Below are 24433 nucleotides of genomic sequence, written 5' to 3'. Positions count from 1 at the left end.
CACAGAGAACAAACCATGGAGGAGGTGAGTGGAATGAGAATACACACATCTTGATGAGCACTGAACAATGTACAGAACTGTTGAATCATTATGCACCTAAAACTAATATAGCAGTGTATGTTTAAACATTTTTTATTTTTTTTTTTAAGATTTTATTTATTTACTCATGAGAAACACAGAGAGGAGAGAGGCAGAGACACAGGCAGAGGGAGAAGCAGACCCCATGCAGGGAGCCCCATGTGGGATTCGATCGCGGGTCTCCAGGATCGATCACGCCCTGGGCCGAAGGCGGTGCTAAACCGCTGAGCCACCCGGGGTGCCCTTTAAACATTTTTTAAATGCCTAAATATATACCTAAAAATATACCATGTTCATGCAATTAAAGCCTTTAGGTTATCTGTTCTCTCCCATGCAATCTCGATCAAAATCTCAATCTTTTTGCAAAATTTGACGTGCTGATACTAAAATTTACATTGAAATGAAAAAACACCTAGAATAACGAAAACAATCCTGATACTCAATGAAGGAAAAATCTGGACAAAATTTGGACTCATTCCTTCTAACATTTATTCTTTTTTTTTTTTTTTAATTTTTTTTTTAATTTTTATTTATTTATGATAGTCACAGAGAGAGAGAGAGAGGCAGAGACACAGGCAGAGGGAGAAGCAGGCTCCATGCACCGGGAGCCCGACGTGGGATTCGATCCCGGGTCTCCAGGATCGCGCCCTGGGCCAAAGGCAGGCGCCAAACCGCTGCGCCACCCAGGGATCCCCTTTCTAACATTTATTCTAAAGCTACAGTTATCAAGAAACAGTGGTATTGGCAACAATGGACAAATAGGTCAATGAGAAGAGTCTTTTCAACATATGGAGTTGGAACAACTGGAAAATTCTTGTGCCCCCCTCCTTAAATCATACACAAGGGCAGCCCCGGTGGCTCAGCGGTTTAGCGCCGCCTTCGGTCTAGGGCGTGAACCTGGAGACCCGGAATGGAGTCCCACGTCCGGCTCCCTGCATGGACCCTGTTTCTCCCTCTGCCTCTATCTGTCTCTCATGAATAAATAAATAAAATATTTTTAAAAATACACAAAAATTCATGCCATATGGATTAACGGTCTACTACTTAAAAAATATGTGAATTGAGAGCGGTGACTCTCACATGCTGTGTGACGAAGTGGAATTCAACCCATGTGCCTCGGGAGCTGCAACAAAGAGACCTAGGACCACTACATGAGCAAAATAATCGCTTAAAACTTGTACGGCGCTTAATAATTCTCAAGGGAACACATACAGAACGTGAAAAATAAACTTCTGCAGCTCTTCATGGAAAGGACTTCACAGAGAAGTCTGATACAGACTTCCTACAGAAGTGGGTGTGCGGCTACCGTGAAAGAATGGCAGATTTAATCCGAGACTGCCTGGACCGGAGTCTCCCAAACCGAGCGAAGCCCGTCTCGAAGCCACCGCTGCGGACTTGGAACTGCTCCTTCCAAGCCTGGGGGCGCCCGGCGCTGCCGGCCCGAGCCCCGCCCCCCATCCCAACCCGGGATGCCCAGCGCATCCACCTCCTCACGCCTCTCCCTCGCCGCGTGGAGCTGTCGAAATCCCCTGGCTCTGACCTCCGCCACTCGCCTCTCCCCCCAAGATCCTAAGAGACCCCGGCCCCCGCCCCTGCGGCCAGAACGAAGACCTCCAAGAAGCCCCCACGTCCCATAACCTACTCACCATCGCAGAAGAAATTATGGCAGCGCTGCGGTGGCCGGAAGCGGAAGTGGGCAACTTGGGTGGACCCGGACTACATTTCCCAGAATCCTCTGCGCCATGCCCTGTCTTATTTAGAATCCAGAGGGTGGCGTAAAGGAGCGTACACCTGGAGCCTCGCCCTAGGCGCAGGTGAAAGGCGGAGGCCCAGCAGCTGTACTTTGGCCTGCGGGAGGACGTGTGGTGTTCTGGCGCTCAGCTTTGGAGCATAACTACTACACCTTTTTTTCTCTTTCCTTAAAAAACAGTTACTACTCGCTGCTAACGTGTTCAGGTTGTAGAAAATCTGACAACACGCTCCAACAAACAAATCCATATTCCCATCACCAGGGGATATAAAGAATTGATGTTTTGGTGTAAATTTTATATATATGAAATATATATTATATATAATTTAATTTCAAAAGCACTGCATGATCACTGAGAAGAAAAATATAATAAAAGGAAAAAAAAAGAAAAGAATGTTCAGAAAAAGCAAGGGGGAATGTAAGATAACTAAATTAAAGTCCTCTGTAATCCGAGCACCTAGAAACAAGCATCATTAATATCTTGGCTTGTGTATTTCCAGATTTCCTCCTTGAGTAAATGTATATTTAAAAAATTTGGTCCCCACAATATTGGCATAATATTTAGAACTTCTTTTTCTCCTACTTCATGTATCATGGGTAGCTCTCTAGGTCACTAAATAAGAAATTCATTTTAAGTGGTTGCTGAGGATTCTTTAGTTTTATATCTGTCACCACCTTGTCCACCAATGAAGTTAGACTTCCAATCTCAGTGTGTCAAAACTAGGAATAGTCATTTTCTTTAATTTCTTCCAATTTGATAGCCCAAACATGCTGTCTCCTTATTGATTGCATTTCTTTGTTCATGGAGATGTGGAATAAATGTCAACATGCCAGTGGTGGGTAAATTGCCTTTTTATGCCCTTTATCCGTTTTTATCTTTTGTTTATTTATTTGTAAGTTCTCCTTGCATACAGATGGTATTGACTCTGTCCCATATGATGATTTTTTCCAGTTTGGACTTCCATATAGAAGTTTTTAAAAACCACCAAAACTTTATTTGATCAAATTGATTAGTCTTTTCATTTTGGATTCTGTATTTTTCCGTATAATTACAAAGACTTCCATCCCTGGTATCCAATGAGTACACATCTATATTCACTTCTGTTCTAAAAATGTTCCTGAGATTTGTTTTAATCAGGCATGGTAAGACATAGATATAGAAATGATAGTCATGAAAAATCAAGCTTATACTCACAGATCCCTAGAAACAGAAGGTATGTCATTGCTGCTCAGGGCCTCATGGAGAAGGCCCAGGGTTGGTCAGGAGACAGAAGAGAAGGGGAGAACATAGTCTAGAGCCTTTATTGGGTTTTCATGGGAAGGAATGGGTGAATCAGAGTAAATATGATGAATAAGTTTAGGATTGGATAGTTTAAATAATTTTGGTGGGCTCTGGGACATAGGTGTGGTCTCTGGGTGTCCAGTACCTGGTCCTGGGTTGATTTAGGGCAGGGGAATATTGTCCTGGTATGTGAGTTTGATAAAGGACATAGTTGGGGGTGTGGGCTCTGGATTGTTGTTTGTTTGTTTGTTTGTTTGTTTTGTATATCAAAGGCACCTTCATAAAGTAGTTTGCAATCTATAAATTAGCTAGCCCTAGGAAGGGGTCATCTCTCTGGGATCAAGGCCTCAAATGTCAGAACACTGAAATACAGAAAATAAGAAGATATAATCAACTCAACTTTTAGTGGTTTTATTGTTCTATTTTATTCCTGTGTGATTTATTTCCGTATATGGTGTGAAGGAGAGATCTACTTTTCTATTTCGCCAAATGGTTGTCAAGTTTTCTAAACAAAATTTACTGAAAAATACATAGTTTCTCTACTGATTTAAAATGCAATCTTACTCATTTACTACATTATTGTTTATAGTTATATATTTTCTGGGATACAATTGTTCCAATGATAGAGATTGTCTTTCCATCCCAGGATAAAAGATTTCAAATAGAGTTATTACTATTGTATAATATATTTCTTTTTTTAAGAAGATTTATTTATTTATTCAGAGAGAGAGAGAGAGGCAGAGACACAGGCAGAGGAAGAAGCAGGCTCCATGCAGGAAACCTGACGTGGGACTCGATCCAGGGTCTCCAGGATCACACCCTGGGCTGCAGGCAGCGCTAAACCATTGTGCCACCAGGGCTGCCATGTATAATATATTTCTTTATCTCTCCCTCTTTATTCTATTTTTAAAAAAAATTAATCCTAGAAATTATAGCATTCTCTTTTCTAGATGAACCATTTAATTGTTTTGACAAATTTTAAGATTTGTCAAGGACTCCTGTTGCTTAGAGAAATAACCCAATCACAGCATTACACGCCTCCAGGCATGTGGTCAAAACCCATCCTTCTTTGCTTGAGTGTGAACAGTTTCAGTTCCCAGCCCAAGTCCTGCCATTTTTACAACTCTCTGTCTTTGCTGTGGTTGATCACTCTGAAATGTCTGTCCCCTTCTTCACTTTTAAAACCTTACACAGTTTTTAAGACCAATTGAATATCACTTCTTCTATGGAAACTGTATGAGTTCTATGACAAATGAACAGATCAGCCTCTGGTTCAGGAGAGTTTCATGGGAGTACATTTAATGGGATCTCATTTTGGGGTATTCTCATTTCCTTGGGAAATCAATAAATTGGAGTGTTTCTACCTGAATAACTAAGGAAGAACCCTTATGATATGAGGGTATATGACTCTGTCCCAAGGTTCTAGATGAAGTCTTAGCCTTCACCTTGTTGTGAGGATCTCATATTATATATGAAGTGGTATAGTATCACTTGAAGATACACAGTGATAAACAGAAATAAATTAAGTAGAGAACATAAAACCAATGAAACCAAAAGTCAGTCCTCTGGCAGCATTAGTAAAATTGATAAACCAATAATAAAAGAGATGACATTGCCAAAATCAGAAATGAAAGAGGGAATATCTCTACTGCCGATCATACAAAACTTAAAAGGGTTATAAAAGAACATTATGAATAATTTTATACCAACAAATTAGACAATTTAAGTGAAATGAACAAATTCCTAGAAGGGCCTCAATTATCAAAAACTACTCAAGAAGAAATGGAAAAAAATCTGATTAGACCTATGGCAAGTAAAGCAGTTGAATTAGTAATTAAAAATCTGTCCACAAAGAAAAACCAAGTTGAAGCAGCTTTACTGGTAAATTCTACCAAATATTTAAGAAGGTAAAAATACTAATCAGACACAAAACTTGCCAACTCAATCTATGAGGTCAGTATTACCATGATTTCAAAGTCAGACAAAGATATGATGAACAAAACTATAGACCATTATTCCTCACTGAACAAAGACATAAAAATCCTTGACAAAATATTAACAAACTAAATTTAACTACCTCATGATTAACTGGGATTTATACCAGGAATGTGAAGTTGATTTAACATGTGAAAGCCAAGTAATGTAACACATCATATAGGATAATAAAGGGCAAAAAAAAAAATGATAATCTCACTAAGGTGTAGGAGAAGCACTTGATAAATGAATGTTCATGACAAAAGCTTTTAACAACATAGAGGTAGGAGGGAACTTCCTTGACTTAATAACATAGTCTACATCTAACAGATAAATTGAGAGACTAGAACTCAATCCTTTTGTTTCTTGTTGATTTTTCAACAAAGATACCAAAGATACCTACTTAAAGTAGCAATAAATCCAAACACTGCAAAAACTCAGTATCTCTAGATAGAGTTAAGATGGGCAAGGAGTTCAGAATTGTTTTTCTAATGTAATAGAAATGAAAACAGACTCTTAAAGCTTTCCTGTATCTTAGACACAACATTATCTTTGACAGTCGGCTACCAGGCCTCTCTCACACGTCCACACTAGAGAAAATAGTGGAGTTGTTAACTGTATTCATTCACCTAAATGCTCTTTTTACTCTCCCTGAATTTTGTGGTTTTAGATCCCAGTGAATTAGTGACCATTCTAATCATCAGCTGAGAGTATCCTGAATGCAGGAGGATCTGGATCTTTCTTATATGTTCTAGAGATATTTGTCCCTCTGTGTAAAGGTATGTTTCTGTAAATCACCAAGCTCCTTGACAAGAGATATTCCATCTAGTCTTATATCTTAAGCCCCAAAGACTGTACAGTTTAGGAAGTACCCTTGTCATAAACTGATGGCTCAGGGAGGTCACTGAGCAAGGTTAACATCTTATCTCCTCATCATTTCCTAGATAACTCAATAGTAAATCATTCCTTTTCCCCCAGTCTGGCCTTCTTGGTTGATCATTCAAATGTATTAAAGCCTGGGACAATACTTTTGGTCCATCTAGCCAAAGTGGTTTTACCTGTTAACAATTTAATCTGTTGTTTTAATATTCTTTTTTTAAAAATTAACCCTATTTGCCTGCTATAGGAGAGATGAAACTTCCACTTCATGGCATATTTTTTTGCCCAGTCTGGCATATCATGACCTTTGAAATGTGATGCCCAATTACTATCTACTCCATGAGGGTATCCATATGCAGTATTGTGTTTCCCTAATCCCCTAATGGTGGCAGCCTGGCTCATATGGTGGCAGGAGATAGCCGGGGTTAGGCTAGATGCAGTGCCCATAAAAGCCAAGGCATATTTAGAACCCTTACTTATGAGAGAAGGGGGATATAATCAATTTTCCAATTCCTCACCACTTGGGTGAACCAGTCCAGTGAATGGTCCCAGATACTTTTGTCAGTTGCCTTGGGTGTTGTTTAGAACATACAGGACAGGCTCTTGCTGCATTAACCAAAGGCAATCCAGCACCCCTGGCAATATGCCATCACACCTGGGTACTGCAACAGCCACTCTTTCTATGCACTCAATCTGTCCTATCTACTGTCAGTAGCTAAAGCTTGTACCTCAGCTAGGGCATCAGCTTCCTGATTGCAAGTGGGTATCAGCACCTTCTTAGCCAGGACATGGAAAACAGTGAGGTCTGTCTTAGGCTCTTATAGATGAACCCAAAGTCTTTCCATATATCTTGGCCCTACAAGAGATTATTCATAATTATCCACCCCTCAGCTTCCCATTGTCTAAGCCATAGGGTTAATCTTTTAGAACAGCCCAGGTGTCAGTGTAAGAGGGTTAACAGCCAGGGCTCATGAGTAATCAATCACCAGCCCGACTGCTCTGAGCTCAGGCCACTAGTTTATGGTTTCTTTTATCATACAGATGGTGTCAGTATTGGGCTGAATAGGACTGCAGTCTATATGGGGTGGGTTCCCTAGAGTAGACCCATCTGTATACCAGGCATCAGCAGGAATCTCCCCTGTCCACTCCTTAGGCTGTGGGTCCGCCATAGGAATATGTGTGGGGCATCTAGAGGATATATATATTCCATAAGGCCTAGCAGTACCCCCATTTCCAGAGACATGGACTTCTGAACAGGGCACTCCTCTGCTGCAAACAGATATGCCACTTTAATCAACTGGGGGTTTGAGCCATGGTAAAGGTGGTCAATGAAACACATATTTAACCACCCCTTAATAGGGAAGTTATTATCACAATGTGTTGTTCCTTAATGAGAGGCTCCACCGGAGGAGTGGAGTGCTAGGAGCTGTTGCTCTATGAGGGTGTATCAGCTTTCTGCCCATTTCAAGAACTTGGACCAAAATCTTGAGCAAATTGTCTCTGTCCCTTGTTTCTGCCACAGTGCCCAATTCATATCTTCTGGAATCAAATGGGATCCCTACTTGACAGATGCCCAGAGCTTTAGTCTCCTTCACTAGTATTTCTGCCTTCTCAAAGGCAGCCCTGTCTCACACATGTCCTCTCTATCAGGTGATATAAGAGATGCAGGCACTGTACCAGGTGTGGAATAAAAGTCCTCCATAAACCTTAACATCCTTACAAAGGCATGCACCTCTTTCATGTTCTTAGGGGTTGGGCAGGTTTGCATTTTATCAATCACTGCTTCAGGGTCAACACCAGTCTTACAGAACAAGACAACTCCTAGAAACTTTACAGTGGTGCCTGGGCCTTGAATTTTCTGTGGGTTCATTGCCTAAGCTCTCCCTTGCAGATGCTCCAATAAAGCCTACAAGGTGTGCTGCAATGGAGGCAAATCTTCATATGCTAACATTATAACATCAATGATAAATGTTGTGCTATATATATTTTACCACAATGCTTTAAAAATGGAAACATAGAATGTCTTGTAATAACATAACATAAAGGCTATTCATGTGTGTAAATACACACACACATATTGTATGTTCCTGCCATTTCATTGATGTGAGGAAGGAGAAGAGAGACAGGTCTCAGGCTACCACCCCATGACATACCATGGGGGCTATGCAGATAACCTTGGGGGAACCAGTGGAAAGGTCCCTTGTCACCCTTCCACATGAAGGCAATGATCTTGCGACTCAGTGGCCAGGGATATTCTGAAAAGGGCATTTGCTAAATCCAGAAAAACATAATACATTCCTAGGATGTGGTTAAGGTATCTAAGATAGTGTCAATGTTGGGCACAGCCACATGGATGGGGAATGCTACCTTATTCAGTGTCCAGTAGTCCATCAACATCTACCATGAGCCATCTGGCTTTTTTACTGGCCATACTGGGATGTTGAAACTACTATGGGCAGGGTGTAAAATACCCACCCAGTGTAGCTCTTGGTTTCCCAATGCACCCAGGCAGTTTATATTGTTTGATATTTACCATTCTATGTGGAGATGGCAGGCTTATTGGTTCCCAAGTGGCACTTCCCCTCAGCATGAGTTTGATTAACCTGGAGGCATCAAAGATTTGCAGAGTTTGATAAGGATATCAATGCCCAATATGGTCTCTGGTATTGGAGAGATAAAAACCTCATAATCTCAGGGTGGTTGGGAATGCCCAAGAGGTATCCTTCTGACCATAATTGTCTGTCCTGTATAACTATCAGTGGCACTGAAGGGGACAGAAAAATCTTTGGCAGTTACCATATATTAAAATACATTTAGCTTCAGTATCCACCAGAGCTGTCACCATTTTATGCATTTTTGGAGGACCAATGAATAGTGAACCCAACATGGGACCTCTGATCACCTCCAATGGCCCTCACCTGGAGGCAGTCTTGGCCTGTGCCTTATTTGGGAGGGAGGCACCCATCCCAAATAAGTCTGTATCCCTGAGGTCTCCGCTGGAGCAGGGAGGGCATAAGGGATGATAGGAGTGGATAAGACAGGTTTTAAGGCTCAGCATTGCTCAGGTTTTAAGGCTTTCCATAGGCCAACCCAATCTATCTGTTTAGGCAGGGCCCCTGCAACAATGAGACATTGAAAGCAAACATATTTGCTTTCAGGTTATTCTGATTAGACCCCTGAGATAGGCTTTTGGCTTTCTGGGCTTCCTCTCTATCTAGCCTTCCCAGTCACCCATGTCCATTCCTGAGACCTATCCATTTCCCCCATTTCAGTAATGGATTGCCCAGCATAGTAAATAATCTTGTTCTATAACTGGGCTCAGCAAGGATACCAGTGTTGGGGGCAAACTGGAGAATGTTGGCTTTTCCCCTGCAGTGAATGTATTCTGATCAGGGCTTTCAAAGACAGAAGCATAGATCATGTATCTCATTCCCAGATCCCTGAGAATTTGCTATACCTCCTCTCTAGATTTCCAGGATCCCACATGCCCAGGGAGATAATTCCTCATTCCATCAAGCCTCCCTGCAGGATAAAATAATCCAGCCTATAAGGAAGTGAGTACCCTGAATTCCCTGGGCAACATGCATATGCTGCCAGAGAGTAGGGTGTGTGGTGATGTTGCTCATTTTCTCTGCCTCCTGCTGGGTCAGAGAAACACCACCACCTCTGGTATCCTATAGCCACAACAACCATGCCAGAATATTTTCCCTGGCCTTTGCTGAAACTTGGCAGCTATATATCAATAAGCTCAGTGGGAATGTATTCTCTCAACATAAATGTTTCCTGAAATAAAGGCTGTTATGCTGCTTGGGATTGTGATTGCTGTGCTTTTGTTTTCTGTTGAATTAGGGGTTGGATGGCATGGGCAATTCCATCCCTTTCCCTGTCAATCACTATAACCTCCTTCTCTTCATTCTCATCATTCTCCCAGGGATTCCATGTCATAGAATCCTAATCAGGCTTAGTCACAAGTGCCCAGGCCTTAGTTCAAGGCAGCTTGTACACTCCTAGCCTTGCAAAAGGGCATGTGAAGGTCTCTAACTTATTATCCTGTGCTCCCATCATGTCTGTCAGCCCAAAGCCACCAGACTAGTGGGCATTCTCATGTTCTTTTCTAATATAGCTTGTCTTCTAACTTTCTGACATGAGCTTCAGCCTCCGGTTGGCCAGTGGAACTACGCACTAAGAGAGGCCAGTCCATGTGACCATCATATGCTTCCCTTCCTTGCCACAGAGCACAATGCACAATTACTTGAACAAGCACACCAGCTGGCATTTTCAGGGCATCCCTATACTCATGTGATGGTAACGCATGGGCCACTCCTCCCCACAAAGAGGCCAATGGCCAAATCAGGATTTCTGCCATGGATGCTTCTTCCCCAAGACCCATTTCTTCTATCTCCTGGTTGTCTTGCCAATTGTTGGTTCACAACTTCTGGGAGCTTCCCTGGTGTAATCTAAAATCATCCCCAGTATTTGGAGTGCCAGGAAAAACCAAGGAGATAGGCCCACTCCAATTTGGTAGGTGGCAATTTTAATAAGCAAAGGGAACTCACAAATGAGGCTTGTCTTGAGTGGCTGAAAGACAAGTGGATCCCCACATTCGCCCTCCAAATCTTCAAGTTTATAAAGAGGCCCTGGGATCCCTGGGTGGCGCAGCGGTTTGGCGCCTGCCTTTGGCCCAGGGCGCGATCCTGGAGACCCGGGATCGAATCCCACGTCGGGCTCCCGGTGCATGGAGCCTGCTTCTCCCTCTGCCTGTGTCTCTGCCTCTCTCTCTATCTCTCTGTGACTATCATAAATAAATAAAAATTAAAAAAAAAAAGAGGCCCTAACTGTGCTCAGTCATGTATACTGTGCAGGTGTTTTCAACACCACGTCATCATTCCAAGACAATGTCCTTGGAGCAGCCTCTGAGAATGGGAAAGGCAAGCAGAACCTACAGTCCAAGGACAGGAGAGGGGGTGAAGAGCCTCCAAGTGTCTGTTTCCAGGCTGGTCAATCAGCAGTCATGTCTTTTTTGATGACATTCCCCGAAACCACATATCCAACAAAGGGCTAGCATATAGAACATGTAAAGAAACTCAATAGTACAAAACTAAACAATATAATTAGAAATTAGAAAATGGGGAAGAGAGGAGCAGACATTTCTCCAAAGAGCATACACAGATGGCAAATAAGCATGTATAAACATGTTCAACTTAATTAATCATCAGGGAAATGCAAATTAAAAGCACAATGAGTTATACCTCCACATCTATTAGAATTGATAAAGTAAAAAATAGTGACACCACCAAATTCTGACAAGGATGCAGAGAAACAGAATCACTCACATTGATCACTCACACCACTCATGATGGTACAACCGAGTACCAATTTGGAACATTTGGAAGTTACTTTAAAGCTAAATATAAAATTGGGGCAACTGGGTGGCTCAGCTGGTTGAGCCTCCAACTCTTGGTTTCAGTTCAGGTCATGATCTCATGGGTTTTCAGATTGAGCCTCACCCCTGGCTCTAAGCTCAGCAGGGAGTCTGCTTGAGATTCTCTATCTCCTTTGCCCTCTACACCCCCCCCCACTCTAAAATAAATAAAGCATTTAAAAAACTAAATATGAAGTCACTTTATACAACTTGACTCTTGGGACTTATCCCAGAACAATGGAAACTTATGTTCACATAAATACCTATACACAAGTGTTCATAGCAGCTTTATTTTGAAATAGCCCAAACCTAAAAACAATCCAATGGGTGAATAAAGAAACTGTGATGCATACAGATCATAGGCATATACATACATATGCATACACTCAGCAATAAAAATAAATATGCTATTTATACACGAGACAAGTTGGATGAATTTCCAGAGAATTATTCTGAGAGAGAAAAAAATGCCAATCCCAACAGGTTACCTACCTTTTGTATTATTCTATTTATAAACATTCTTGAAATGACAAAATTATAGAAACAGAGAATAGTTCAGCGGTTGCCAAAGTGCAAAGTGGCGGGGGGAGGGTGTGGCTGTGAAGGGGCATTCTTCTGGCGATGGTGCTGTTCTATATCTTGAGTGTGATGCTGGATACATGAGCCTACACAGAACTGCAGTAAAATTGCACAGAACTGAATACACACAGCCAAGCACAAATGAGTACAAATGAAACTAAGGATTCTGCATGTGATCACTGGATTCTATCAACATCTCTGATGATAAATTCCCATATTAAAACAAAAAAGAATCTCAAATTAATAACCTAAGTGTTTCCTTTAAGAACACTGAAATTAAAGCAATCAGGAAGAAATAAGAGATTAGAGTAAATAATGAAATATAGAATAGAGAATAACTTTAGGGAAAAATCAATGAAACCAAAAGTAGGTTCTTGGCAAAGATCAAGAAAATGTACAAATCTTTAGCCAGACTGAATAAGAAAAAGAAAGAAAAAGGCTCAAATTATTAAATAAGAAATTAAAGAGGGAACATTTCTGATAAAAAAGGGTTATACATGGGATCCCTGGGTGGCGCAGCGGTTTAGCGCCTGCCTTTGGCCCAGGGCACGATCCTGGAGACCCCGAATCGAATCCCACCTTCGGGCTCCCGGTGCATGGAGCCTGCTTCTCCCTCTGCCTGTGTCTCTGCATCTCTCTCTCTCTTTCTCTCTGTGTGTGTGACTATCATAAATAAATAAAAATTTTTAAAAAAGGGTTATACAGGAATACTATGAACAACCATATACCAACAAATTAGATAACTAACAAATTCCTAGAAAGACACAAATGATCAAATTTGACTCAAGAATAAGTAGAAAATCAGAATAGACTTATGATGGGGGAATTAATCATTTTTAAAGGAACAAATAAAGTTCCTGAATTAGTGGCAATTCTTCACAAACTCTTCCAAAAAATATAAGACAAGGAAACACATCTCAATTCATTTCTAAGGCTGATATTGCCATGATAACAAAATCAAACAATGATATATTTCAAGAAAACTATATGCCAATGTCTTTTATGAATACAGATGCAAACATTCTCAATAAAACACTAGCAAATAAAAACATCATGTGTAAATCATGCATCTGATAAGGAGCTTATATCTAGAATACAAAAACAGTGTTTACAGTTCAATAATAAAGACAACTCAATTTTAAAATGGGCAAATGAAGGGACCCCTGGGTGGCTCAGCGGTTTAGTGCCTGCCTTTGGCCCAGGGCATGATCCCGGAGTCCCACATCTGGCTCCCTGCATTGGAGCCTACTTCTCCCTCTGCCTGTATCTCTGCTTCTCTCTCTCTCTCTCTCTCTCTCTCTCTGTGTGTGTGTGTGTGTGTCTCTCTCGTGAATAAATAAATAAGATCTTTAAAAACAATAAAATGGGCAAATGATTTGAATGCACATTTTTTCAAAGAAGAAATACAAATGGGCAATAAGCCCATTAAAGGATGCTCAATGGGTTATTTAATAAGCCCTGAGGGAAACTCAAGTTGAAGCCACAATGAGACACCACCTCACACTCACTAGGATTGCTAGAATAAAAAATACAGATGATAACAAATGTTTTTAAGGATATAGAGAAATTGTAACACTTGCACACTACTGCTGGAGGTGTAAAATGCTCCAAGTCACTTTGGGAAACAGTCTGGCTGCGCCTCAAATATTTAAACATAAAGTTTCCATACACTTGGAAATCCCACTCTTAGGTACATAACTGAGAGAAAATATATGCTCCCACAAAATCTGTACATGAACATTCATAGAAGCCTTATTTATAATAGCCCCAAAAAGTGCAAATAAGGTCATGTCTATTAACTGATGGATGGAGAAAATATGCTATATTCATACAGTGAATTATTATTCAGCAATAAAAAGGCATGAGTTGTGGTACACTTTGGAATATGAATGAGCCTTGAAAACATTATACTAAGTAAAAAAAATCAATAATGAAATTTCACATATTGTATGATTCCATTTATATGAAATGTCCAGAATAGACAGCCTTAGAGGCAGAGACATTACTAGTTACCTAGGGCTGAGGGTGGGGTGAATGTTGGAGCAAGATGAGAAGTGACTGCTAATGTTTACAGGGTTTCTTTTGGGGGTGATAAAAATGTTCTAAACTTGATTGTTGTGATGGTTGCACAATGATGTGAATACACAAAAAAAAACCCACACCAAATTGTGCATTTTATTTTTATCCTATTTTATTTAAATTCAATTAATGAACATAGTGTATCATTAATTTCAGAGGTAGAGTTCAGTAATTCGTTAATTGCATATAACACTCCTTATATCACCCAGTTACCCCATCTTTCCACTCCCCTCAGTTTGTTTCCTAGAGTTGAGTCTCTTATGGTTTGTCTCCCTCTGTGGTTTCATCTTACTTTATTTTTCCCTCTCCACCCAGGCAGAACTCTGGAAGAAATGAGCGCAGGAGGCTCAAGCAATTGGCTCTTTAGCCACTCTCCTTGGGGGAAGATCTGAGTGGAGAAAGACCAGGGCCAGTTTTAATACCAGCGAGCGGGGCCTGGGTGGGGCTTTACACCTGCTTCCCACACATCACTTCCAGTGGCCAGATTCCTCCCAACATTAACTTGATGTCATGTTTAAAGTTTGGGACAAACTTTGATTTGATTTGATTTCATGTTTACTGTTTGGTACAATTTAAGGTAAGAACTTAGAACTTTTGTGACCCAAATATATTTAACTCCATTTGAAGACTTAAAACCATTCTAGAGCTGTGATTCTCAGACTGTGGGCCTGAGCCAGTGGAATTGTTGCAAACCCTCAAACCTCAGGGAAGGCCTGCTAAATCACAAACCCTGGGGTCAGGTTTCTGGGGACTCAGAAGTCTATGTTCTAAGAAACCCCTCTTCTGATTCTGATGCATGGCAAAATTTGAGAACCACCTGTGCAAGAGAAAAGAGGTTTTATTTTTAAAATTAAGATACATATTGTACAAATAAAATTATCTTCTTATCTGGGGAAATAGGAGCTAGGTGGGTGGGGATTGATTGCAATTTGGTGATTAGGTTAGGAATTTGAACCAGTGGCTCCAGATAATCAGATAATCTAATTCATTGTTTAAAGTATACAAAATTGTTTAAATTATGTTTAAGTTATGCTAATCACTGAGAATTGCAGTGCTCAAGTGTGACAGATAAGGGATTTTTTTTAAAAGATTTGTCTTATTGTCTCTCTTTTTAAAAAATTTTTAAAAAATTTTTAAAAAATTTTTATTTATTTATGATAGTCACACAGAGAGAGAGAGAGAGAGAGGCAGAGACACAGGCAGAGGGAGAAGCAGGCTCCATGCACTGGGACCCCGACGTGGGATCCCGGGTCTCCAGGATCGCGCCCTGGGCCAAAGGCAGGCGCTAACCTGCTGCGCCACCCAGGGATCCCTGTCTTATTGTCTCTTAAGGATTTTCTTTATTTGTTCATAAGAGACACACAGAGAGAGGCGGAGACATAGGCAGAGAGAGAGGCAGGCTCCCCGCTGAGCAGGGAGCCCAAAGCAGGACTCGATCCCAGGACCACGGGATCATGCCCTCAGCCAAAGACAGATGCTCAACCACTGAGCCACCCAGGCATCCTGAGTTTTTGAAAGATTTATTTTAGAGAGAGAGAGAGTGAGTGAGTGAGAGAGCAGGGGGAGGGGCAGAGGGAGAGAATCCTGAAGTAGACTCTGCACTGAGTGCAGAGCACTGGGCAGGGGCTAATCCCAGGACCCAGAGACCATGATCTGAGCCAAAATCAAGAGTCTGCTACTTAACTGACTGAGCCACCCAGACATCTTGTGATTTTATATAAATATTTACATCAGAACATCAATCTTATTTTCTACCCTCATTTGCTTGTGGGCTCATTCAGGGTCAACTCCTTCCTGTTCCTTGGGTTGGTGTCTCAATTCCAAAGACTTTCAGAGACATTAAGGGGGAGAAGGAGGTATGCCTGACACTCTTTCACAGTCCAGAACCTTGTTAAAGAAATATCAACATTTGTTTTATTCTTTCATTAAAATTCTTTTCCAAGCTTCCTGAGATGAATTATAAGACTTCAATTTCTGCTTCTCTTTTTCATTAACATATAGGATAAATGTTGGTGACATCCCATGATTTGTTGTAATTCTATTTTAAAGTTGATGAATTTTCTCATTTTTTTAAAACTCTAGATCACAGTAGATATTTTGATATTTATTTATTGTGTCAAGTCCAGTTTATAAATCACGAAATTTTATTAAGATATTGGAAACATTCTTTTTACTTAGTAAATGATTAAGTATTTATAAAGATGTCCATGATTTTTATATAATATTCAATACATAGGTAAACCAGCAAGTCTAATACTCAACCACATAATTCCTTCTTCTACGTGATACATACAATGAGTATGAGGTCAGTTAAAATCTCCCCCTGAGCACATGTTTCTCTTAATCCCCTTTGGGGGGATCCCTGGGTGGCGCAGTGGTTTGGTGCCTGCCTTTGGCCCAGGACGCGATCCTGGAGACCTGGGATCGAATCCCACGTCAGGCTCCCGGTGCATGGAGCCTGCTTCTCCCTCTGCCTATGTCTCTGCCTCTCTCTCTCTGTATGACTATCATAAATAAATTAAAAAAAATTAAAAAATCCCCTTTGGGCTTCCTGCATATGTGACAGACTTGGAACTTTGTTCAACCCAGTTCCATCTCTATAATGTGGCAGAAATGATTCAAAGCTAATTTCCAAACATGACTCTTACATGTTTTCCAGTACTAATGACAATATCTTCATCTCTTCCTAACTTTGAATATTTCTCTGTGATTTGGGGGGACACAGGGGTTATTTAAATACTTGGAGGCGCCTGGGTGGCTCAGTCAGTTCATGCTCTCCTCTCTCTCCTGCTCATGCTCTCTCTTTCTCAAATAAGTAAAATCTTAAGATAAATACTTGGATTTAATGGGATTAAAATCATGGACTACACTGCATGTTTATGAAAGATAGCCCTGGGCCTGTGATTGGGGGAAAGCTTCTCCTGACCCTGGCCAGACAATTATTTTCAGAATCCAACAGCCCTGCATCTGCTCACTCAGACTTCTACTTTGAAGTGGTTATTATCTCTACTTAATCATGTTAGGTGGTATGTGGGCTCCAAAACCTGAACTGCATGTTTACAAGGTTCCTCCAGGCATCCTCATGCATCTTCCTAGGAGAACAGTCTCTTCTGATTAAAACTACTAGAGCACAGAGAACAGGGCAGAACAGGGATAGAGATAAGACCTGAAAATTATAATTGAATGTGGTGGACATGAGGCCATGAGGGTCCTGTTCTACTGGAAGCAGAAGGTAATTGTTGGCAAAGGGGGAAATAACAGCCCCACAGACGGAATTTGTTTCTCCCTTAAGCTAAGTAACATAGATTTTTATCCTATGGACATGTAGGAACCAATGTCAATTGCTAGTCAGACAATGCCTTTTCAAACCTTTTGAAAAAACATTTCAAAGGTCTGCATGATATTCCATCATGAATAAGCCAAATTTTTCTATCCATTTCACTAAAGTTGACATTTCCTTTTTTTCTTTTCTTTTTTTTTTTTTCCTTTTTTTCTTAACCAATTTTTTTTATATTGTAGTGATGTTCCATGGGCATTTATCCTTGTCAAGGAAAATTGCGGATCTAAGTATTTGAGTGGCTCTTGATATATATTGTTAAATTATTTTCTAGGAATGCTACCTAAATTTATGCTGTCTTAGCAGTATGAATGGAAATGTGGGTTTTATTTACCAAATTGTGCCTTCTGTACCTCCATCTCTGGAATTGGATTGGATTTTTTAAAAGACCACCTTCTTTTTAATTTGATAACACAAATGAGGTTGAACCTTATTTTCATACATCTTAATCACTGAGTTGGTTGTGTGTGTATATGTGTGTGAAGAAGGTGGGTAGGTGATAGCTTTGCTGCATAAAATGGTGTCAAGAGAAGTGTTTTGGATTCATCTCTGAAGCAAAACTTTTTGGAGAGTCATCTTTGGTGATCATACAAGGTAGGTTCTAGCCCCACCTGTAGAAGGTCCTCAAAGAGGCTGATTTGGGAGCACCTGAGTGGCTCAGCAACTGACTCATGGTTTTAGCTCAGGTCACCATCTCAGGATGGTGAGATCCAACCTCACATCAGGCTCTGTGCTCAGTGCAGTCTGCTTAGGATTCTCTCTTCCCTCCTCCTCTGCCCCTCCCACCCTGCTTGCCCCCCACTGGCTCTCTCTCTAAAATAAGATAAAAACGGAGAGTGAGGCACACCATGAGACTTAACTACAGAAAACAAATTGAGGGGTTGCTGGAGAGGAGGGGGGATGGGGTAACTGGGTGATGGGCATTAAGGAGGGCACGTGATAGAATGAGCACTGGGTATTATAGGCAACTGATGAATCACTAAATTCTACCCCCAAAACTAATAATACACTATATGTTTACTAAAGTGAATTAAAAAAATTTTTTTTAAATAAATACAATTTTTTAAAGAGGGGCCAATTTTTCTCTTTACATCCTGGGGTATTGGCTAGGAGATGCCCTCACTTACTACCCAGTAGATTTTAAAGACAAAAACTATGAAGCAAGACCTTGAGATGGGAGATGAAATTCTTAAAAGGCTTATTCCTAGGTTCAAAGGGGGCTATGCCTTGGAGATGTGCCTTTGGATTCAGAGAAGTGCCAGATGTAAGAGAAAGTCATATACAGTGAAAGACTGTGTCCACGATAAACAAAATACGGACAATATCTACAATAGCCCTATTTCTATCTTCTGGTGTTGTCCGAGTTACGTATCTTCCATAATCAGAGCTGAAAATGTCAGATGCTCACTTTCTGAACCCTCCTCGTAGGAAGGGTGGCTACATTATTTAGGTCAAACGTTCTGGGGTGACCATGGGGAAGATGTTTCTTCCTGACAAAAAGGAAATCCCTGCCTTCCTGCTTAGGATGTTCACTGTATGAAGATGTGATGTTGGAAACAATAATATTGTGCCCGTGAAGAACAGGTGAGGAGAACAGCAGAAAAGTAGATCCATGTGCTCAGTGTCATCCTGAGAAAATCCTGGAAACATCTATCTTCAAAATTCTTTTAAGAAAAAAAATAACTGTAATATCTGGAAACTCTTCGTAGCTGATGATGTCCACTCAATGAACAAGAACCAGATGGGACTTTCCCTGAGGATCCTCCATAGTACCCACTCCTTGAATTCTTCCATAAAATAAAAATATACAGGATAGTCTTTGAAGTAGAGAATATATTTCAGTTGGGTTTTCCTTGAGCTAAAGTTAAGGCAGTCACCCACCTCTTCTGACAACCTTTTAAGAATAAATTGGTGACACCTAGTAGTTTTATCACACTGATGTGAAGACCTCTCTCATAAATCATCACTGTCACAGACTAAGTACCTTTCTTAAGCACTCTTGATACTGCATCTCACAATGGATCTATATAGATCTACCTTGGTCTAGCTGTTCATGACTAAAGGTTTGTCAATGCTCACAGTATTCCTTCCTGGCTGGTGGGAATTTCACTTGGGCTAGTAGTCTCTTTGGCTTCTGTAACACCACCAGAATGTTTCTGAATGTGTCTTTACTTAGTCTCCACAAGGTATTACAAGCCCATTTCTATTTTTCTGCCAGAACCTAAGCCACTCACCAAGGAACCCTTGTTCTACATCACTGTAGCATGATCGCTGGTTCCCCAGGATGAATGTGTAACCCAAGAGGCTGTGCAGTCTTTCATGGTGCTAATGCTGCTGATTCCAATTGAACTTTAGTTTTAACCTAGTTTCCATCTCCTAAACATCTTTATTCTAACTCAGTGTCTTCTGATCAATTTGAATATCTCATAAACACAAACCCACAATTTTAGTTTCATTTAAAGCTAGAAACTTTAGTTTTCCTTTTATTAAAAAACATACAACTGGACTTAGCCCAGGAATAACAGAGAACAGTACTCCTCAAGCAGCAGTCATCTCATCTTCCCGTTTGGTGACAGAGCCAAACTGGGCACTCATACATGGGTACAAGTTGCACCATGTGGGGAAGCTGTGGTGACTGGATGTCCAATTTCTTGGGAACACATCTTGGAACTGGGTGTATCATAGACAGGTCTAGATGACAAATGCTATCAACAACATCTAAAATCTATCACCAGATTACGAAAAGAGATTTCAACTTACTCTACCCCAGTGCAACATAAATACTAAAGCAGAGAGTATACCCAGTTATCAATGGTGGAATCTCTATACAATTAGTAGAGAATAGTAGTATCAGAGAATGCAAATAAAAGGCTTTGGTATTTCATCAGAAAAATATCCTTTGGCTTTTCTATAGATTTGATTCCTTTTGAACCTAATCCCCACTACTAAAATTTCAACACATTCCACTTATGATCATATCTACATATTATTACTATTTTACATTGTATAGTGACAGGTGGTGACTACACTATGATGAACGCTGAATTGAATAATGTATAAAATTGTCTAATCAATGTTGTTCACTTAAAACTAACATAACATTTTATGTTAATTATAGTTCAACTTTTAAAATAACCAATTCAGGTTACTGGCATGTCTTAAAGTTTTTCAGAAGTACAGACAAACCAGGTACTTACACCCACAGAAAGTTCCAGCCTGCCACAAAACATCCCATAGGAGTAGTATGGTCCTTGTCTGTTCATAAAGCAAGTAACGGTGGAGAAAAATGTGGACAGATCAAATATAAAGCAAGAGGAAGAGTTTATGGTCAGAAAACTTACGAACCTGTCTGATCTGCAATGAACCAAAGGCATAGATATCAACAATCCAGACCTGAGCAAATACTGTCAGAGAATGAACTCATAGAACCTAGGAAACGAAAAGGAACAATACCCAAGCAAATATCCAAATTTCAAGAACTTGATGTTTTTGATTTTAAGAGAGATAGCTGTATTATGTTACATAGGAAGCTATTTATATACACATACTGAAATCAAAATATAGAAGGTGAAGAAAATGTTGACTTATGGGTTAGGCAGAAGAGAGGGCTATATTGGAAACTTTGCCGCTGTTTTGTAAATGAATAAAATTCTATGATGACAAATTCTCTATTTAATTAGTATAAGTAGAAGGTCAAGCCCACCTAACACCACAGAGTCCAGGGAACACAAAGGCTAGTGGCCCCTGGCTTCTCAAACTACCGCATAGCTCAGGTGCAGGCACAGCTTAGGATTGACAAGACCTAGGCACTTGTCTCAGACTTGGAATCAGAAGAAATCAATGTAGAAATATATTAAGAAAATTAATTAAGAAACTTTGGGAACATTAAGGAACTCTCATAGGCTCCACAGCATAATTCTGGCAATCATTCCTGTCTATAAATCTCTGAACATGATCTTACCACTTCTTGCCAATTCTTGGACCCACCTAATGTCCTTTCAATAAACTCCTTTTTCTGAACCAATTGGCTAGAGTTGGCTCATGTGCTTCCCAAGTAAGAACCCAGGCTGCTACAATCTGTAAAGAGTAATGAGCTATTTACCGATGTGATCCACTGAGTCTTCTACAGTGAAACAGTCCAGGTGCAACCTGTCAACAAACTGGAAAAAATACTGATTTTTCAAGATAAAGTTCCAAAGGCATAGGTAATTTAACAGGTCTAGTCAAGTATGTTAAGTAAGACATACAGAATAGATGCTACTGATGGAATGGAAAATCCAAATGAAATTTTTAAATACAAAGGTGTATCTGATAACAGTATTTAAAAATCTGGATCTCCCCTCTTCCAGCTGAAATATCTCAAAAAACAAAAAACAAAAAAAACAAAACAGAAACCAAAAAACACATTTATCTTTTCAAGCCTAGCAGTAAACTGAAACATCAAACCACAAAACGAGGTGAGAAGAGTGCAAAGGCAGTAAAGGCTGAGTGGGAGTGTGGGAGGAATGCATAAAACTATAGTTAACACTGCTATATGATATTTTTGAAAGTTGCTAGAGAGTATCTTGAGTTCTCAGCAGCAGGGAAAAGAAAAACCCATAGTCCATATCTATATGAGATGATGAATGTTAACTAATTGTGATAATCCCTTCAAAAAGTATGTAAATCAAGTCATGCCATGTACCCTAAACTTACACAGTGCTGTAGGTCAACTATACCTCAACAACACTGGGAAAAATGAAAAATTGGTTCTAGGAGAGTATTTCCTAACATCTAAATAGTTAAAAACATTTTGGTCACTTTTCATTTATTTCTAATTTTACTGGAGTATGGTGAAAGAAATTTAGCTTGTGAAATCTCTATAAATTCTTCTATGGCAAAGTACAGCTTTATTTTTGTGAATTTTACAGATAATTTTAATGCAAGGGACATATGTCATTACACACACACATATACATGTATACTGTATATGCCATATGCCATACACATGTCACTAAAATCAAGCTACTGATTCCCCTTTTTAACCTTAAATTTTAGGTTCAAAAGTTTAATTATATATTTTTGGCATGCTGTCATATGCCTTAAACTTATTATTGATACATGAATTTTTGATTGATTAACTATAAATCAAAAGAATTTTTTCCTACAAGGGAAATTATTGAGCCAATGATATAAATTACCATTTATTTATAAATCGAATCTATCTTATTTCAATACACTTGGCAATCCTAAATCCCCACTTAGAAACTGATATTATACTTATGATTTAGTGCACACAGATCACTCATATTCAAGGTGGCCAGAAACACATACACATGTATATAGACACACACTTAAAAATTTCTGCAGTTTTAAAAATTTCATACTTTCAATGAAACATTTTCAACGTCTACTGAAGTGATTGCTTTGTAATAAACCACTTCCCAAATCTGAAATGTTTAGAGCCCTCATTCTTAGCCCATTTGGCTTTATGCTCATTTGTACAATCATGGCTTCTTGCCTTTGAAGTAAGATTCAACATGCCCAATGAAACATCCTAGCGCTGGCACTGGTTTTATCTATAATTTTGGGGGAAAGAAGCCTCGTCAGATCCCATTGCTAAATAAGAACTTTTCACCATTTTATGTCTTCTCCAAAAGGCTGTTCCTCTATCTGTCCATTCCCCGACTGATTGAAGATCTTCCAGGGTGTGTGTAGAGCCAGTTTTCAGCCATCAACAACTGTTCCCCAGAAATTCAATCACTGCCATGTGTGCTGTACTCTGGCCTAATCCTCAGAGATGGCTCCATTTACAGTCATCTCATGGAGACAGAATTTTACTAAGGGAAACTCCTATCAGATGTCACTTTCAGTTTCTCTTTTTTCCTCCAGAGAATTCATCCCTATTCTCTGGTCTCCCATTTCAACTCTCAACTTACTTTTTACTAACTCTCTAGGATCAGAGGTTTCAGGCCCATGATAATCCACAGGATTAGAATTTATGATTTAGGGGCAAAGGCTGAAAAGACATATAACCCATATCTTAGAAACCAACAAATAGCTACAAATCTTACCTAAAATTATTCTTGCAAGCTTAATTTAGTTGATGAGCACTTAGCCATGACAGTGGCCTCCCACTCAGAAGACTTTCACTTAAGAAACATATTCCAGAGGAGGTTAAAAAAAGACAAAACCACATGGGGGTTGGGGTCCCTTAAAAATAGAGCTCCTTGGGATGCCTGGGTGGCTTAGTGATTGCGCATCTGCCTTCGGCTCAGGGCATGATCCTGAAGTTCTGGGATCGAGTCCTCCATCAGGCTCCCTGCATGGAGCCTGCTTCTCCCTCTGCCTATGTCTCTGCCTCTCTATCTCTCATGAATAAATAATTAAAATCTTTTAAAAAAATAGAGCTCCTTTATACTGCTTTGGAAATATAAAAACATGCCCACTACACAGCCTGCATATTTTTAATTGCTCATATAGAATCCCTTCTGGCCTAAATTTCCAGTTCCCCATACCCAGGGAAATATTTTCAATGAGGAAGATCCTTGGGAATCCAAGTCCTAAGGAGTGATCTGCTCAAACTAATCCAAATAGAAATCCCAGAACTCTGAGCAATCTCTATCTAGTCACCTAGTCTTTCTAAATGGTCAAAGATGGGAATCTTTGGCTTACTCTGTTTTTGACTCATTTTTACTCTCCATATTACTACAGTAAAACATTCCAAAAGAGAAGAAAACCAGGCATAAACTTAAAAATCAAATAGGTACACCCAGAAACCATTCTGGATTTCAATTTCAATTCTGATCCACAAACAAATATTACAATGGTTCTAGAAATTAATGTTCTATCCTCTTGGCCTTCATTTTTTTTTCACTTTATATCATGGCCATTTTTCCAATCTTTATGAAATCTTCACATATAATAGAAAGTGCTGAATAAAATAGATAACAAACTACCTGTCAGGGAAATCGTGTCATAAAATGATACTGAAATACTGTTTTCCAGCCTAGACTCTAATAACTAGCAATTTTCCAATTTTCTCAACATGCCCACCAGCATTTGCATTCTCAT

The 24433-nt window shown here is 39.9% G+C and overlaps 1 protein-coding gene across 2 annotated transcripts in view; it reads right to left on the bottom strand.

Moving 5' to 3' along the window:
• LOC121484574 (zinc finger protein 180) overlaps positions 1-24433 on the bottom strand; it is a 59588-nt gene that overhangs the window by 18510 nt on the left and 16645 nt on the right. The window contains exon 6 of one of the 2 annotated variants that reach the window (XM_041743992.1): positions 10054-10077. In XM_041743992.1, the coding sequence (XP_041599926.1) occupies positions 10054-10077 (24 nt within the window). Of the gene's footprint in view, positions 1-1724; positions 1755-10053; positions 10078-24433 lie in introns of those variants that run through there. The other variant, XM_041743985.1, reaches the window with a different exon arrangement.

The sequence above is a fragment of the Vulpes lagopus genome, chromosome 2 (genome assembly GCF_018345385.1).
Source record: "Vulpes lagopus strain Blue_001 chromosome 2, ASM1834538v1, whole genome shotgun sequence".
Classification (NCBI taxonomy): Eukaryota; Metazoa; Chordata; class Mammalia; order Carnivora; family Canidae; genus Vulpes; species Vulpes lagopus.
This window is presented reverse-complemented; position numbering and strand designations above follow the sequence as displayed.